Raw genomic sequence first — 15,538 nt, forward strand, 5'->3', positions numbered from 1 at the left:
CGAAATTTTTCAGGTTAAAAAAAAATACCTGGTTTACTCATGAATTTTAACTCGTTAACCAAATCACGCAAGTCTATGACACGCAAAAAAAATAAGAGTCCCTCCAGGCACTATCTCAAGCAATTTTCTAACCCCCCCCCCCATTTTTTCTGGCTACGGCCCTGCATAATTAGTCGTTATGGGTCCCTCAACTAGGGAGAGGGGGCAGGATATAAAATAAGGCAAAAATAAATAAATAAATGTATTCATGTAGGACTGGGCCAAGTGTGGCCTATGGGGCATCCTAGGGATAAAAAACTTCCCACATGCCCTCCAAGGAATGTGGGGGCATTTTTGACATCTTTTGGAGCCTCTTTTACCATTTTACAGATGGAAACATGTTCTTTTAAAAATCAGAGATAAACTGGGGGGGTTTAAACATAACATAAAAAGGGGAGGGGAGAGAAGACAGTCCAAGATTGCCTTTTGGACTCAGGAACCAGGATAAATTGGAGAAAATACCCAAAAACACATGGGGTAGGAACGGTCAAATTTGACCAGGTTGAATTGCTCCAGTGACAGGGATTAAGCGGTGATTTCCTACCAAGTTGGTTTTCCCCTCAAGTGGGGAATGGAGGCCAAAGCCAGGTTTCCCATTAAGTGGAGTCTGGTGTAATATCAACTGCTTGCAGAGTTGCTGGATGGAGGGAAAAGCCAGGTTTCCCATCAAGTGGAATCTGGTGTAAAAATAACGGTGTGGATCTACTGTAGAGCAGCAAGATTGAGTGGAAAGTTAAGTTTCCCTCCAAGTGGGGTCTGGTGTAAGATCAGTTGCTTGGGTCTATTGTAGAGTTGCTGGATTGGAGGGGAAAATCAGGTTTCCCTTCAAGTGGGGTCTGGTGTAAGATCAGCTGTTTAGGTCTACTCTAGTGTAGCAGGATCAGCGGAGAAAGTTAGGTTTCCCCTCATGTGGTGTCATATTTAAGATCAGTTACTTGGGTCTACTCTAGAGTAGAAGGATTGGCGGGGAAAGGGAAGTATTCCATAAGCTTTTTTCTCCAAGGTTTTTTTCCATTTAAAATGCAGTGGGTGGGGACTGCATTCACTCATGGGATAAATCTGAAAACTAATAATTTCAGTAAAACTGGCAAGAAAAGACAATGTGCGAAGAAGAATGAGAAATGGATGTCCTTTATAACGCTATGGGAGTGGGACAGAGTCCTAACACAATCTCTTTGAAGTGTGTTATAGTCTAATAATTAGATCCTAGCTTTGTTAGCTTTTAAATGATCTGGTTGCTAAATTGATCCATTATTAAGAGTTGCTCTCAGTTCATATTATACACCAAACATTGATAGGCATATCAGTCGGGAAGAAATTTCTCATACATCCCAACAAATCTTCTCAAATAATACCTAGTATAACCTGTAATATATGGCTTTTCGTAATTCACTATGTGCCAAAAGCATATGAGATAATTTTATCTATCAAAATAGTATGATTACACTACTATAAAAGCAAAAGCTGTGTCCAAGATCCAACACAGACTTTGTGCTTGCAGAAGCAGTTCCAAGGAAGCATGTACCCTTCTTCCTGAAGGCTCTCCACCTTCCATCAAATCGTTTTAGCTTAAATCTGTTCTGGTCCAGAGAAGTTGGAGAAGGTGAGCTAAACATGTAAAATGCTACCACCACCATCACATTTGATTTATGCCATTATCTTTTTTGAATAACAAACCCTCTATGTGTGTGCATTTACTAGACTCTTGGGAAAACAGGAACTTTAGAAGTCCAATCTGGGCTACTAAAGAGAAGAAAAGCAACTTAACACAACAATTTCTAATGTCATTTATGAATGCTTTCAAATCAGGAAAAGGAATAAAGCTAATTTAATTTTAATGCTATATTATGCTGTATTAAAGATTTTTCAAATACTTTGTTTAACTATGAAAATAAACATTTTGATAAGTGCTACTAATGATGCACAAAATTTGTTATTATATAACTGTGATGCTTTTTAGTGAAATGTACACTACTTAAAAATACACGTTTTATTGTTGTTTTTGAATTTGTAGTCTCCTTTGATAAAGAGACACACCTAGAATCATTCAGAAAGCAAACTGGTGCAGCTGTTCTGTTCTGGGCTGTATAGCATTCCCATCCATGTTTCATTCAATAACTGCCTTCATATAATACTCCAAGTATTTCTTAAACTTCTTTCAGCTACAATGTGGACATTTGGTTCTATGAAGCAGCTGGTGAGAAGAAAAATGTGAATGTTTATGCCCATTGCTTAATAAGTATGCCTAGCATCCTACATGCCAAGAGATTACAATTGTTTTCCCTTTCCATTAAGTCAATCTTTTAAATACTAAGGAAAAGATTTAATATTCTCTTTTTAAAGTGGGTTACTTTATAGATGCACAGTTCCTTGGAGGCTCTGTTAAAAATAGCCCTTTGGGGTTTTAGATATTCCCTGCTAGCATCTGTGAAATGAAATTTCAAGACAACAAAGAATACAAAAAAACTAATAAAACCCAAACCAAACTATTTTTAAAAGAAACTAAAATCAGTTTCTTAAAAAAACTGTAATAAAATCCAACATCTTTTCCTGGTGATATCTGCTATGAACTTCCAACAGATTACATTGTCCAGCATAAGCAACTCAATAAGACCTAGTGGTTTTATTCTGATGATGTTAATCAATAAATATGAAATAAAAATGTATCTTCTTTGTTAACAGCAACCAGGCAGGTTCTAATCATAGTGGAGGGACATGGCACTATAGAATGTACTCATGTATAAGTCTAGAAATTTTAGCAAAAAAATAAATGACTGCCAAAACTTGGGTCAACTTACACACAAGTCAATGTTAGTACTGTAGCTTAATTTTTTTAAATAAAAATCTGAACTATTCCCTTTTCTGAATACAGTGGTGAAAATTGAGGGTTTAATCCATTCTGTGGTGGTGCTTCTGCCTTTTTTAAATACCTGAGCAGGAAAATGATGGTGTCTCTTTGGCGGCCTGACTTCTAGGGTTGCTGTTTCAGCACCACCTCCTCACTATTCTTGAGTCTCCAGCACCTTCTTCTTCTTCTTCCCATTACAGAACCTGCTATATTACCTAGCGGCCTGGCAAAGTGGACATGCCCCCTGAAGCCATACTGTAAGGAGGACAAATGGCAATGTTTTATGAAGTCAAGTCATGTAAATCAGACTGGGAGAAAATGCTCCCCAGAGTTCTTGCCACTGATAATTTTTCTATTGCTCTCTCAACAGATGGCAACTAGTGACTTACAGTATGTTTTATAATGAATTTAGTCCATATGGTAAAGCTGAAGGAACTGGCCTGCCAGCTAGCAGCAAGCGATTACAGAGATGCCTATATAAGGAGTGGCTTAAACTATCCCCAGAGAAGCTCCAGGAGCAGTAAGCAATTCATTTGAGATGCCCAAACGTTTTTAATTCTGGTCATTTTTACAACATATGAATGTCCAAAATTCAGCTAAGAAGATCAATTTCACAACTAATATTTCATAGCAAAGATTTTTTTTGTTACACTGGGGTCTGTTAACACAGGGAGACAAAAAAAACCCATCCACACCTTATTTAAAAATAAATTGAAACTTAACCTGGGAGAAACATTTTTCTAGTGGGAATGGTCACCTCCCATCAGCCAGTTCCAACCCCCTTTCCACTAACTTCTCTGTAACTCCACAGCTAAGCAATGCTGCATAGAGGGCCGTCTGCATCACAAAAAATTCTGATTTTCTATAAAAACTGTGAGATAATAGGAAATATTTTCTGAAATGGACCAAAGAACTACACTGCAAGTTAATCACCATGAATATCATGTGTAAGGACTAGAGTGCCTATGAGGTGCGTGTGATGCTGACTACATGTATCCCACTTATTCCAAATACCAGCTACTACGTAAAGTTAAAAAAAAAAAAAAGGGGGGGGGGAGTCCTGATCCATAGTATGGTACAGCAAAATATTATTTTTGGATTGTGGCCAAGAGAATTACTTAAGATAATGAACAATCATTATTGCTCATTTAAAAGAACTAGTTTGATTATCTATATTGGTTACTAACCATTTTCCAATTATTCTCCAACTATCCCCAAACTGATTTTCATCATTTATTTTACTGACTTACTTATTACAAAACTAAGGCAAACTGATCTATAATTTCTGACCCTTCCTTTCCAGCTTCCCTTCATCTGACTTCCAGGAGCTTTCAGAGATAATTGCTAATGGCTTTGCAATTTCTTCAGCTAATCCCTTCAGCCCCCAAAACTATACTTTATCATACCATGTTGATTTAAATTTATTAAAATATGATCTATTCATTTCCTGCCCTGACTCGTATTCCTTCCTTTCTTGGTTATCTTTATCATCTTATAAATGTATCATTTTCAGTGAAAACTGAAGATGTCAGAAAAATTATATATGTTTCACCACCTTAAAGTAGAAATGCTGATTTATGTTTTCTTTTCCTTCCTCTTATTTTAGGTGTATGTGCTCAAACTCTTTCAGTCTCTGTAACTCCTGTTAATTTTAATTAGATCTATGCCCTTGCCATTATGATTCTGAACACAGGCATGCACTGCTTATTTTTATACATCTTCAGAACCTTCATTTTGCCTGATCTAAAGTAGGGACATGGAATCCATAAACCTTCAAATGTTATCTTCATCGGACCCTGGCACTTTGGGTAATGGTGAGCTATAACAGGTCTAGGACCTCATCAACTTATGAAGAAACACAAGTTCTCTATGCCTGTACACATCATCATCATCGGTGATAACTTGTGGATGAGTATAGTTATCTTCCAAGGGTAGTCTAATAAGGTGGGTCCGTAAGTGACTGTGGAGACCTATTATGAACCCATATGGTCTTCTACAATGAGGACATAGATTTCCAGATGAAAGGTGGTCCACGACAAGGGTTTACTTGATGTGCCTTCCTCTCATTGGGTCCTTTCACACTCTATTTGAGCCTCTGCAAAATCCACTGCATTGTTGGTACAGCTGACCTCTAGTTAGAACGCTTGAGGGCAAGACTTTCCACTTTTTAAAGGTTAGCTTTAAGTCTATCTTTAAATTTCTTTTGCTGTCCACCATCATTACATTTTCCATTCCTGACCTGACAGTAAAATAACTACTTTGGGAAATGGTGATTCAGCATTCAGACAACGTGGCCAGTCCAGTGAAGTAGACAGCAGAGAATCATCACTTCAATTCTGATGGTCTTTGCTTCTTCCAGAATGGTGACATTTGTCCAGCTGACCCCTGTATACTGTATACCCTGTATACAGTAGTGATATGCCAGTCATTATTTTTGTCATCCTTTGATATTTTGCTATGTGAAATCAACACTGAGGTCCCTAAAGCAATATTCCCTAGACATTTTAGGGGAAACTATTCTTGTCAAGATTTGTTTCTGAGGAAGTTTGCCATTGTCGTTTTCTGATGCTGAGTGACTGCAACTTGCCCAAAGCCAGTAGATTTCCATTTCTGAGTGGACATTTGAACCCTTGTCTTCTGAAATCCTAATCCAACATTCAAACTATTACTTGGCTCTCATTCTGGATTTGTTTTAAATGGTTTTCATTCTATAATTTGACTACATCTTAAATCAATGTTTTATTTTTTAATTTAGGATTTTGTATGTGCCTTTATCTGGGTTTATTTTAATTTTTGTAAGCTATCTTAAATCTTCATTTTGGGGAATATATATAAATTACTAATTATAGTTGGTGTTTCTATAAGTAACCAGAATTTTTAATTGAGCTAAGATATAAATAAAATGTCAAAGAAGGTTTGTGAATAGTATGACTGTATATGATTCTGAATCATGTGAAGGTTCTGAATATGTTTCAGAGGCAGCCTCACATTAACATACATGTTTACATGTTTACTTATCAATCAAGCATACTGCAGAAGCATTGGATGAGACTCCAGAAGCCTACTATCCTAATTTTCCAAGAAAGTGACTGGATCATACAGAGGAATTCTTTGGCCAAAAAACAGTGAAATAAAAAAGTGCGAGAATATCCCAGTTCTGGCTAGAAGATTTGGATCTTCAAATCTCTGTATGTCTCTGCACTCAGAAAATACGGGATTTCTTATGTTGGTTTGTTCCCAGGTTATAAATGTCAGTTCCTCATTGCTTCTATTGTAAAAATATGGGGAATGTTTATTACATGGCAAAAATTTTGTCATGGCAAGAGGGACATAGCCATCCAATCATTTATCGAAGTTTGTGGCACACAAACTAAGTTTGTAGAGTACAACAAGTAGTTTCAAATTAAGGTCTATCCCATTAAACAGGAACTCACACTTTCAAACCAGGAACAGAATTTCATCATTACAGTAGAGCCTCACTTATCCAACATAAACGGGCCAGCAGAACGTTGGATAAGCGAATATGTTGTATAATAAGGAGGGATTAAGGAAAAGCCTATTAAACATCAAATTAGATTATGATTTTACAAATTAAGCACCAAAACATCATGTTATACAACAAATTTGACAGAAAAAGTAGTTCAATACGCAGTAATGTTATGTTGTAATTACTGTATTTACGAATTTAGCATCAAAATATCACAATACATTGAAAACATTGACTACAAAAATGCGTTGGATAATCCAGAACGTTGGATAAGCGAGTGTTGGATAAGTGAGACTCTACTGTATTATCTTTATTCAGAGGCTGCATGGCTATCTGTCAGGACAGCTTTGGTGGTGTATTTGTACCTGGAAGAACAGGATTATGTTCCCAGATTATAAATGTCAGTTCCTCATTACTTCTATTATAAAAACATGGGGAAAGTTAATTACACAGAAAACCTTTGTTTGTGTGTCACAAATTTTGATAGATGGGTGATGTCCCTCTTGCCAAGTTTTTGCCCTGTAATTAACTTTTACCAGGTTTTATGATAGAACCAATGAGGAACCAACATTTATAACATAGGAATAAAACCCATATGAACAATGCACACATATTCGCATCAGTACATTGACTTTTTAAAAAAGCTGCAGCCATCTTGCAGTCTTCTAAATCCTGGAACAAAGCAGCAAGTCCGGATGTCACAGGCACTGATCAGGCAGTTTTCAAGATTTTCTATTTTTGTTCTTTTTATTTGCTTTTAAGTCAACTTTGTCTTATGGCAACCCAATGAGTGAGAGATCCCCAAAAGGCCCCACCATCAGCTATCTTCCTCAGGTCTTGAAAACCTCAGGGTTGTAGCCACCATGTACTAATGGGGCTTCATCAGTACTTATCGTCTTGTGTGACAATCCAATCTATTTTGCTGCATAGTACTCATGTGCCTAGCTTAATCACAGTCATGCAGCCATACCTAGAAATTCCCTGAGAGTTAAAATTTAAGCAATTCTTTTATTCATAATTTTTCACTTTTTCAGGAGCCTCTAACTCTAGCGAATGTGGAGGGCTGAGAGTATAAAGCAAGTAGGAAAGAGTACTTTAACTGCTATTGCCAATGCTATGACATCATGGGAGCTGTAGTTTGGTGAGGCACCAGCACTCTTTGGCAAAGAAGGCTAAAGACTTTGAAACTCTCATTATTTTCGTGTCAGGAGCGACTTGAGAAACTGCAAGCCGCTTCTGGTGTGAGAGAATTGGCCGTCTGCAAGGACGTTGCCCAGGGGACACCCGGATGTTTTGATGTTTTTACCATCCTTGAGGGAGGCTTCTCTCATGTCCCCGCATGGAGCTTGAGCTGATAGAGGGAGCTCATCCACCCTCTCCCCGGGTTGGATTCAAACCTGGCAGCCTTCAGGTCAGCAACCCAACCTTCAAGTCACAAGGCTTTAACCCACTAGGCCACCGGGGGCTCCTTACAACTCTCATGATTCAATAGCATTGAAGAAAATGTAATTTATTCTGACAAGGAAAAGCACAAGGGCAAACCCCCCAACCCAACAACGTTCTGTAACTTTGTACTAGGATTTATACTTACAAAGTTAATTGCTTGATCAAAAAAAGTGACAAGAAAAATGAACGTTAACCTAACCCAACCTAACGTGTTAATCCTACTCACTTTCTACCCCAAATTGTATTGAAAGAAACCTGACAAGTTAGCTATTCCATTTTTGTTCAAATTTAATAGAGCAACAGTGTTTATGCAGCAAAATTTGTAGATCACAAATATCGATTTTAGTGCCATGGCCATTTCAGGTAAATTGTTTGAACGATATGACTATGATGAATATCTGAAATAAAAAGCTAACAGGAAAGAAAAATGCTGACCTACAGTATCTAATTCCATTTCCTAGCTGGAAAGTAGCATATGAATCAACCTGGACCATTCTTTTGAGAAACACAAATCAATAGAGAAGATTTTACCCTTGAATAAAAATTTAGTTGTTTATTTGTTTTGCTGTTGTATTAATTCCTTAAACAGAAATGAATAACTTTTTAAAAACTGTCAAGAAACTGCCTAAGCATTACTTTTATACAATACCACATTCTTGACATGTTGGAAAACTGTGTACAATATTTGTAAAAAGAAAGTGTTTTGAAGAACCACTGCCAATATTATGGAATTTTATTTTATCAAATGATGCATGCAAAAGGTTGTTTTAACCTTTCATGTCATGTTTCTTCACCTTCTGTGTTTATCAGTAATACACCTTGCTTTCTAAAATCCATCTGTTTTTCAAATCCCTCATCCTTCCATGATTCTGATTAAATCATTTATGTATCCCTTCTGAACATACATATTTTTAGAGGTCAGACCTTAGTAGTCACACAGTCTCTAATAAGACTGACATCTCATTAATGTACCACACTGCCTATCAAACCTATTTCTTTTGTGGACTGTGATAATCTTGAAATGAAACTGGTTTGAAGAAAAGATATTAAAGTAACCTTGTAAAGCAGAGCTAGAACGTTTTATATACATATGCCTGGACATGTTGATATTACTGTTAAGAAATGTATATAGCAAAGGATGTTGCCTTTCAGATGTTATTGAATTAGAACTCCCATCAATCCTACTTAGTACAGCCACTGGTTAATTTGACAGAAGTTGTAGTTCAGCAATTAGTAGGAGGATCTCTTGCAGATAAGCAAGCTACCTCCATTGACAAGATGATACATGAAGGTGGAGTTACATCTACATGGATGTGCATGTAGCAATCCCCTTCCACAGGAACAAAAGCCCTTGTGACCCAGGACTCTTGTTTCCATGACGGAAGCTCTATATATGTATATGTATACACTTGTAGATCTCTTGAGGCAAATGCCAATCATGCATTAGGTGGGGGCAGGGAAATAGACTATTTAGCTGACCGCATCTTCACATATGTGCTGCCTGGGGACTGCAATCAGCGGCCCTGCTCTCGGTCCCACCCTCATCCCAAGCACAACTGGTGAGAACAAGAGAAAGGGCCTTCTCCGTGGTCATCCCCACCTTTGGAACTCCCTCCTCCCTAAGGAGATTAAAACAGTGCCCTCCTTCATCTCTTTTAAAAACAACTGAAGACCTTTTTATTCTGTCAAGCATATTGAGAGGAGGTCATATAAAATACCTGGCACAAATATATTGGAATGGAATATGAAATTGCATGTTATTCTGGCTTTTAAAGTTGTAATGTTTACATCCTATTAGTTTTAATTTCTAAGCTTTGTTTTTAAATGCTTATTAGTTTAAACATGTATTTTAGCTGTGTGATGCCTAATTTGTTGTAATGTTTTACTATTGTCTTATGTTGATGTCTAATGCTGGAGGAAAATCCTGAGAGTGCCTTGGACCGCAAGAAGATCCAACCAGTCCATCCTCCAGGAAATAATGCCCGGCTGCTCACTGGAGGGAAGGATATTAGATGAAGTATTTGGGCCACATGATGAGAAGACAGGAAAGCTTGGAAAAGATCATGATGCTGGGGAAAATGGAAGGAAAATGGAAGAGAGGCCGACCAAGGGCGAGATGGATGGATGGTATCCTTGAAGTGACTGGCTTGACCTTGGGGCGGCGACGGCCGACAGGAAGCTCTGGCGTGGACTGGTCCATGAGGTCACGAAGAGCCGGAAACGACTACATGAATGAAGAATAATAATGTGTTATTAGTCGATTTATTGTTTGTTTATTTGTTTTTGGTGGCACCTTACGGCATTGAATGTTTGCCTCTCTATGTTGTGAACTGCTCTGAGATCTCATCGAGGAGATAGGGCGGGATAGAAATAAAGTTTTATTATTCTTATATAGACACGTTGGTGTCAAGATACTAGGGCAGCCATGCTTATTCAAAACAGCTCCTTGTATTTTTTGTATTATTTCTGCATTGATGGTGAGCATGAGAGTACTATGTAAAAAAAAACCCCAACAACCCAGAAAGCTACCAGACATTCCAAAACCTAGAATTAGGATTCACATGCATTGTCATTCACATAACAACAGTATAATGATAGATATTTGTAAGCAATTTATACAACGAGATAGTCATCCTCAATTTATCACTCTCTTTTTCTCTGTCTTTACCTACACATGCACACATATACCACTCTGGATATTAACAACTTGGGTAATATATTAGCTATTTATTTCAATGAGGTTAAGGTCAGGTAATGTATCTGTATATCATCCATGAGAGAAGGCAACATGGCAGTTATTTATATGCCATCAATGTCTGTGAAAGAAGAGTTAGGACATGAGTAATGCAGAAGAAGGACTTGGAACCAAAGGCGGAAGATCCTTTCTACTCTCTGAGAGGAGTGTTCCTGTTTATACTTCTAGATAGTGTATCACAAGAGCACTATAGTGCTATTCAGTTATTTTATTTTCTCCTCCAAATCCTATCCATCAGTGCTAGATGAGTGGCAGTCAACATATGAGTATTTTATAGATAAAAACAAGGAGGAGTAGGGCATTTGGTTAGGATATGGGAAAGACACTACAGATAGTAAGTAGACACTATGATCTCGAATCTTTGCTGCCAGGATCATGCATCTGCATCTTCTATGCACGAAAGCCAGAATATTTAGCATTCATAGTTTGCTTGCTGTATGTTATTGAGAGGAGCCTTGTTCTAAACCCACTTTGGTTATTCTATTGAATTCTGATTATTGTTTTGGTGGGGAACTTTTGGAAACAAAGGATGACGAGTTTTCAATCTTTTCAAAAGGTAAGAAGGTTGTCTTGTAATGTCAAGGTTTTCTTTGACTTAGGTTTATTTGGACAAGAAGGGGTTGGTGGAGGTCTTCTTTTGCAGGATACATAAGGGTCATGAACCCTTGCCATTCTCTAAATCTGGCCCAGATTAGTACTCTGGCTGCAGCACTGTGGATCACCTGAGGTTTCCAGACATGTTTCAAAGGCTTCTCTTAGTAATGGCTGTTCTGAGATAGTTTTTAAACAACTGATTTTAAAGTGGAGATAATTGTTTTTAATTGTTTTAGTGTTTATGCATATTTATAGTTTATTCTATGTTCCAGCACTGAATGTTTGCTGTATATATGTTTTGCTCTGCCCTGAGTCCCCTTTGGGGTGAGAAGGGTGGAATATAAATGTTTTAAATAAATAAATAAATACATAAATAAATCCAGATCAGATTGAAAGAAGGCATCTGATATCTCCAGCAAGAGGGATGCTAGGCTTTGCTAGCACTCTCCTAACCACAGGCAAAACCTAGGTGTGCACAGCTGAATCCAAGAAAACACACAAATTGCAAATGTAATTTTATCCCACACAGGCTTAATAACTATTTCTTGAGTTTACTTCCAACTGACCAGAAGCCCCTCTGTCTTTTATAGATGAAGATTCAATTTGTTCAGATAGTTGATTATTGAAATCAGATGAATGAAAGGCTGTCTTGTAGTCTGATTCCAATGAACTGTGGTTGAGTTTTAACAACAAATTATTTCAAGCAGTTTAACTTCAATCCATGGATTAAGAAGATAGTTTATTTAAACAGTCTGTAGTTAAACATGTGTTAACTCACATTGGAAACAAAAGCTTGCAAAATGCTTAAGGTTATGACTAGGGAGTTTGTGAACCTGTATCACAATTGTCAGAATGTTTTTATACTTAATGAGAAATGAACAGCACTGCACTCCTCTATATAGTAACTAGCTGTGCCCGGCCACGCGTTGCTGTGGCTTAGTCTGGTGGTGTTGGTCAGTCTACATTAGGTTGTATTTATGCTGTGACCTCCACCCTTCTTTATACTCACATTAATAGTAGTATTTGAAGTCTGTTACCTTCTTCAATTTTTGTGTTGATTGATAATTGCTTGAGATCCCTGTTGTCTTTGGTTTGTTGTTAATTGTAATGTCTGATTCTGCTGAGTGTGGTTTATATTTTTATTGTGGTACAATAATCTTTTTTTGTTTTGCCTGTGTAGGTGTTTATTATTATTGTTGTTGTAGTGGTCATGAAGGTTGGATAAGTTAGATGCTACTGTATTGTTTTTTGGAGGCCCAGTGTAGCACTAACTGGCCTCTCAGCCTCAGTGCCTGGCTGTTTCTTGCCTGTGATGGTGTTGATTCTTATTGTTGTTGTTGTCATTGTTATTATTGTAATTGTTTTTTGGAGGCCAAGTCTGAATGTAGGGACTGGGGAGGTGGATAAGTTGTGTTGTCAAATTTTGTATTTGTTATAGTCACAATGCGTTGTTGTGAGTTTTGTGGGTCCGGATTGTGGTTTTGTGGTGTGGTTATGTTGTTACAACTGAGAGGCAAGGCTTTTGTGTTGTGTTGCCAAGTTTTGTATTTCTGCGGCATTTAGTTGTGTGCCAAGTTTCGTATTTCTGGGGCGTTTAGTTGTGTTGTTATAGTCATGATGCGTTGCTGTGAGTTTTGTGGGTCTGGTGTGGTTTTGTGGTGTGGTTGTGTTGTTACAACCAGGAGGCAAGGCTTTTGCATTGTTTTGCCAAGTTTTGTATTTCTGGGGCGTTTAGTTGTGTTGTTATAGTCATGATGCGTTGTTGTGAGTTTTGTGGGTCTGGATTGTGGTTTTGTGTTGTGGTTGTGTTCTTACAACTGGGAGGCAAGGCTTTTGCGTTGTGTTGTCAAATTTTGTATTTCTGGGGCGTTTAGTTGTGTTATAGTCACGATGCGTTGTTGTGAGTTTTGTGGGTCTGGATTGTGGTTTTGTGGTGTAGTTGTGTTGTTACAACTGGGAGAAAAGGCTTTTATGTTGTGTTGTCAAGTTTTGTATTTCTGGGGCATTTAGTTGTGTGCCAAGTTTCGTATTTCTGGGGCATTTAGTTGTGTTGTTATAGTAACGATGCATTGTTGTGAGTTTTGTGGGTCCGGATTGTGGTTTTGTGGTGTGGTTGTGTTGTTACAACCGGGAGGCAAGGTTTTTGCATTGTGTTGTCAAGTTTTATGTTTCTGGAGTGTTTAGTTGTGTGCCAAGTTTCGTATTTCTGGGACGTTTAGTTGTGTTGTTATAGTCACGATGCATTGTTGTGAGTTTTGTGGGTCCGGATTGTGGTTTTGTGCTGTGGTTGTGTTGTTACAACCGGGAGGCAAGGCTTTTGCGTTGTATTGTTATGTTTTATATTTCTGTGGCGTTTAGTTGTGTTCCAAGTTTTGTATTTCTGGGGCGTTTAGTTGTGTTGTTATAGTCACGATGTGTTGTTGTGAGTTTTATGGGTCCGGATTGTGGTTTTGTGGTGTGGCTGTGTTGTTACAACCTGGAGGGAAGGCTTTTGTGTTGTGTTGCCAAGTTTCGTATTTCTGGGGCGTTTATTAGTGTTGTTATAGTCACGATGCGTTGTTGTGAGTTTTGTGGGTCCTGTGTGGTTTTGTGGTGTGGTTGTGTTGTTACAACTGGGAGGCAAGGCTTTTGCATTGTGTTGCCAAGTTTTGTATTTCTGGGGCGTTTAGTTGTGTTGTTATTGCATGATGCGTTGTTGTGAGTTTTGTGGGTCTGGATCGTGGTTTTGTGGTGTGGTTGTGTTGTTGTAACCTGGAGGCAAGGCTTTTGCATTGTGTTGCCAAATTTCGTATTTCTGGGATGTTTAGTTTTGTTGTTATAGTCACTGCGCAAACAACTTTATCATTTTATATATATAGATTTAAAAAGAACTCTGAGGACAATATAAGGCATTTAATGAAGATGTGGAAGTGACCATCCTGCCTATTTTGAGCGTAGTAAATAAACAAAAAATACACTAGTGAAAGCAATATTAAGGTAACGCTCTTCTATTTATGGCACACTGCACAAGAAATACCTGTATACAGAAATCATTAAAATTTTTCATTGCTGGCCATATTTGGTCATGTTTGATTTCAACAATTAAAACTTTTCTCTCTCCTTTTCCTGATGCCCAACCCCACTCATTCTGCAGAAAACCGTAGCTACTTAAACGTTCAATAGAAACTGCTTCTTAGAATTCATTAAATTGCTGTCCTTTCTGTGTACCATCTACTTTCCTTTAATTCAGTGTGATTACATGTAACAAGAAAAATTTACCCTACATGGGGCCACTAAGTGACATGAATACCTGTAGTCTTTCAAATCTGGCTCCTCTTTTATTTTTTGAATTAATTATGACTGAAGTGTTTGCTTTTATGGGTTTCCAATTATGTCATTTTATATACCATCTTTTTTATTTGTTTTGTTCTGCATTTTGCACTCTGAAAACGTTCAATAAATATAATCCATACAAAAAGAAAGAAAAGATGAATCTGGACTCTTCAACAAAGGAACCACTCTGATTTACCTGCAGTATATTATTCTGCAATTGGTTGTATTATTAGGACTTTAAATACAGGGGGGGAAAGAAGGGTAAATAAAAGTTTCACCAGGCAATAAAACAGGGGGTAGTGCATTCTTGAACTTCTCACCCAGTACTGTTATAATTGTTTTACACCATGGCATTGTGGAGTTTTTTCCCTTTTGTCCTCTTGCCCTCTTTACTCAATACAAGCTGCAAAAATATGGTTTGTATTGTAACATTTACCTTCCTCACAGTTTTCGCCTTTGTAGCCAATGGAGCAGACACAGCTCCCTTCAATGCATGAACCATGGCCCCCGCATGAAGGATCAATACACTGGCTGATGGGTACATCACACTCCGGCCCTTTCCAGCCACTGTAGCACAAACAGGCTCCTTTGGTGTATTGTCCATTGCCACTGCACAAAACTGGGCACGCAGCTGGAAAATTGAATGGGAAAAAGAAAGAGAACAGCAGGTCATGTATGTATATTCACAATCAAACTGTGTAAAAGGGTAACAAGACTCCCCCGGTAAGGAACAGATTTCAAATGGTATTTTAATAGAAAATGTAAGGCATGCTGTTTTGATTTACCTTTCAGGAACTATAGATTTGTAGATATGGAGGAAAAAGTAATCGTTCTTATTGAACTACTTTGGTGAAAAGCGATCCATCCACTGCAATTTCACAAACACAATTCTAACAAATAGAATTCTCACTTTGCACAATGCAGTATCTGCAATCCACTGTATAAGCAAATCTCTTTAACAACATATGACTTTTGGTATTACATTTTAATGACTGTAGTACTGAGTTAATCATTGATATAGAAGTGTGAATAATGAACACTGCTTAAGACATAATTA

At 37.7% G+C, this 15,538-nt stretch overlaps 1 protein-coding gene across 18 annotated transcripts in view; it reads right to left on the minus strand.

Moving 5' to 3' along the window:
- The window catches only part of tenm2 (teneurin transmembrane protein 2), a 1,150,537-nt gene that overhangs the window by 150,756 nt on the left and 984,243 nt on the right, over positions 1-15,538 (minus strand). For all 18 annotated transcript variants that reach the window (XM_062973910.1, XM_062973906.1, XM_062973905.1 and 15 more), the window contains one exon: positions 14,918-15,112. In XM_062973910.1, the coding sequence (XP_062829980.1) occupies positions 14,918-15,112 (195 nt within the window). The remainder of the gene's footprint in view (positions 1-14,917; positions 15,113-15,538) is intronic.

This window comes from Anolis carolinensis, chromosome 2, assembly GCF_035594765.1.
Source record: "Anolis carolinensis isolate JA03-04 chromosome 2, rAnoCar3.1.pri, whole genome shotgun sequence".
Lineage (NCBI taxonomy): Eukaryota > Metazoa > Chordata > Lepidosauria > Squamata > Dactyloidae > Anolis > Anolis carolinensis.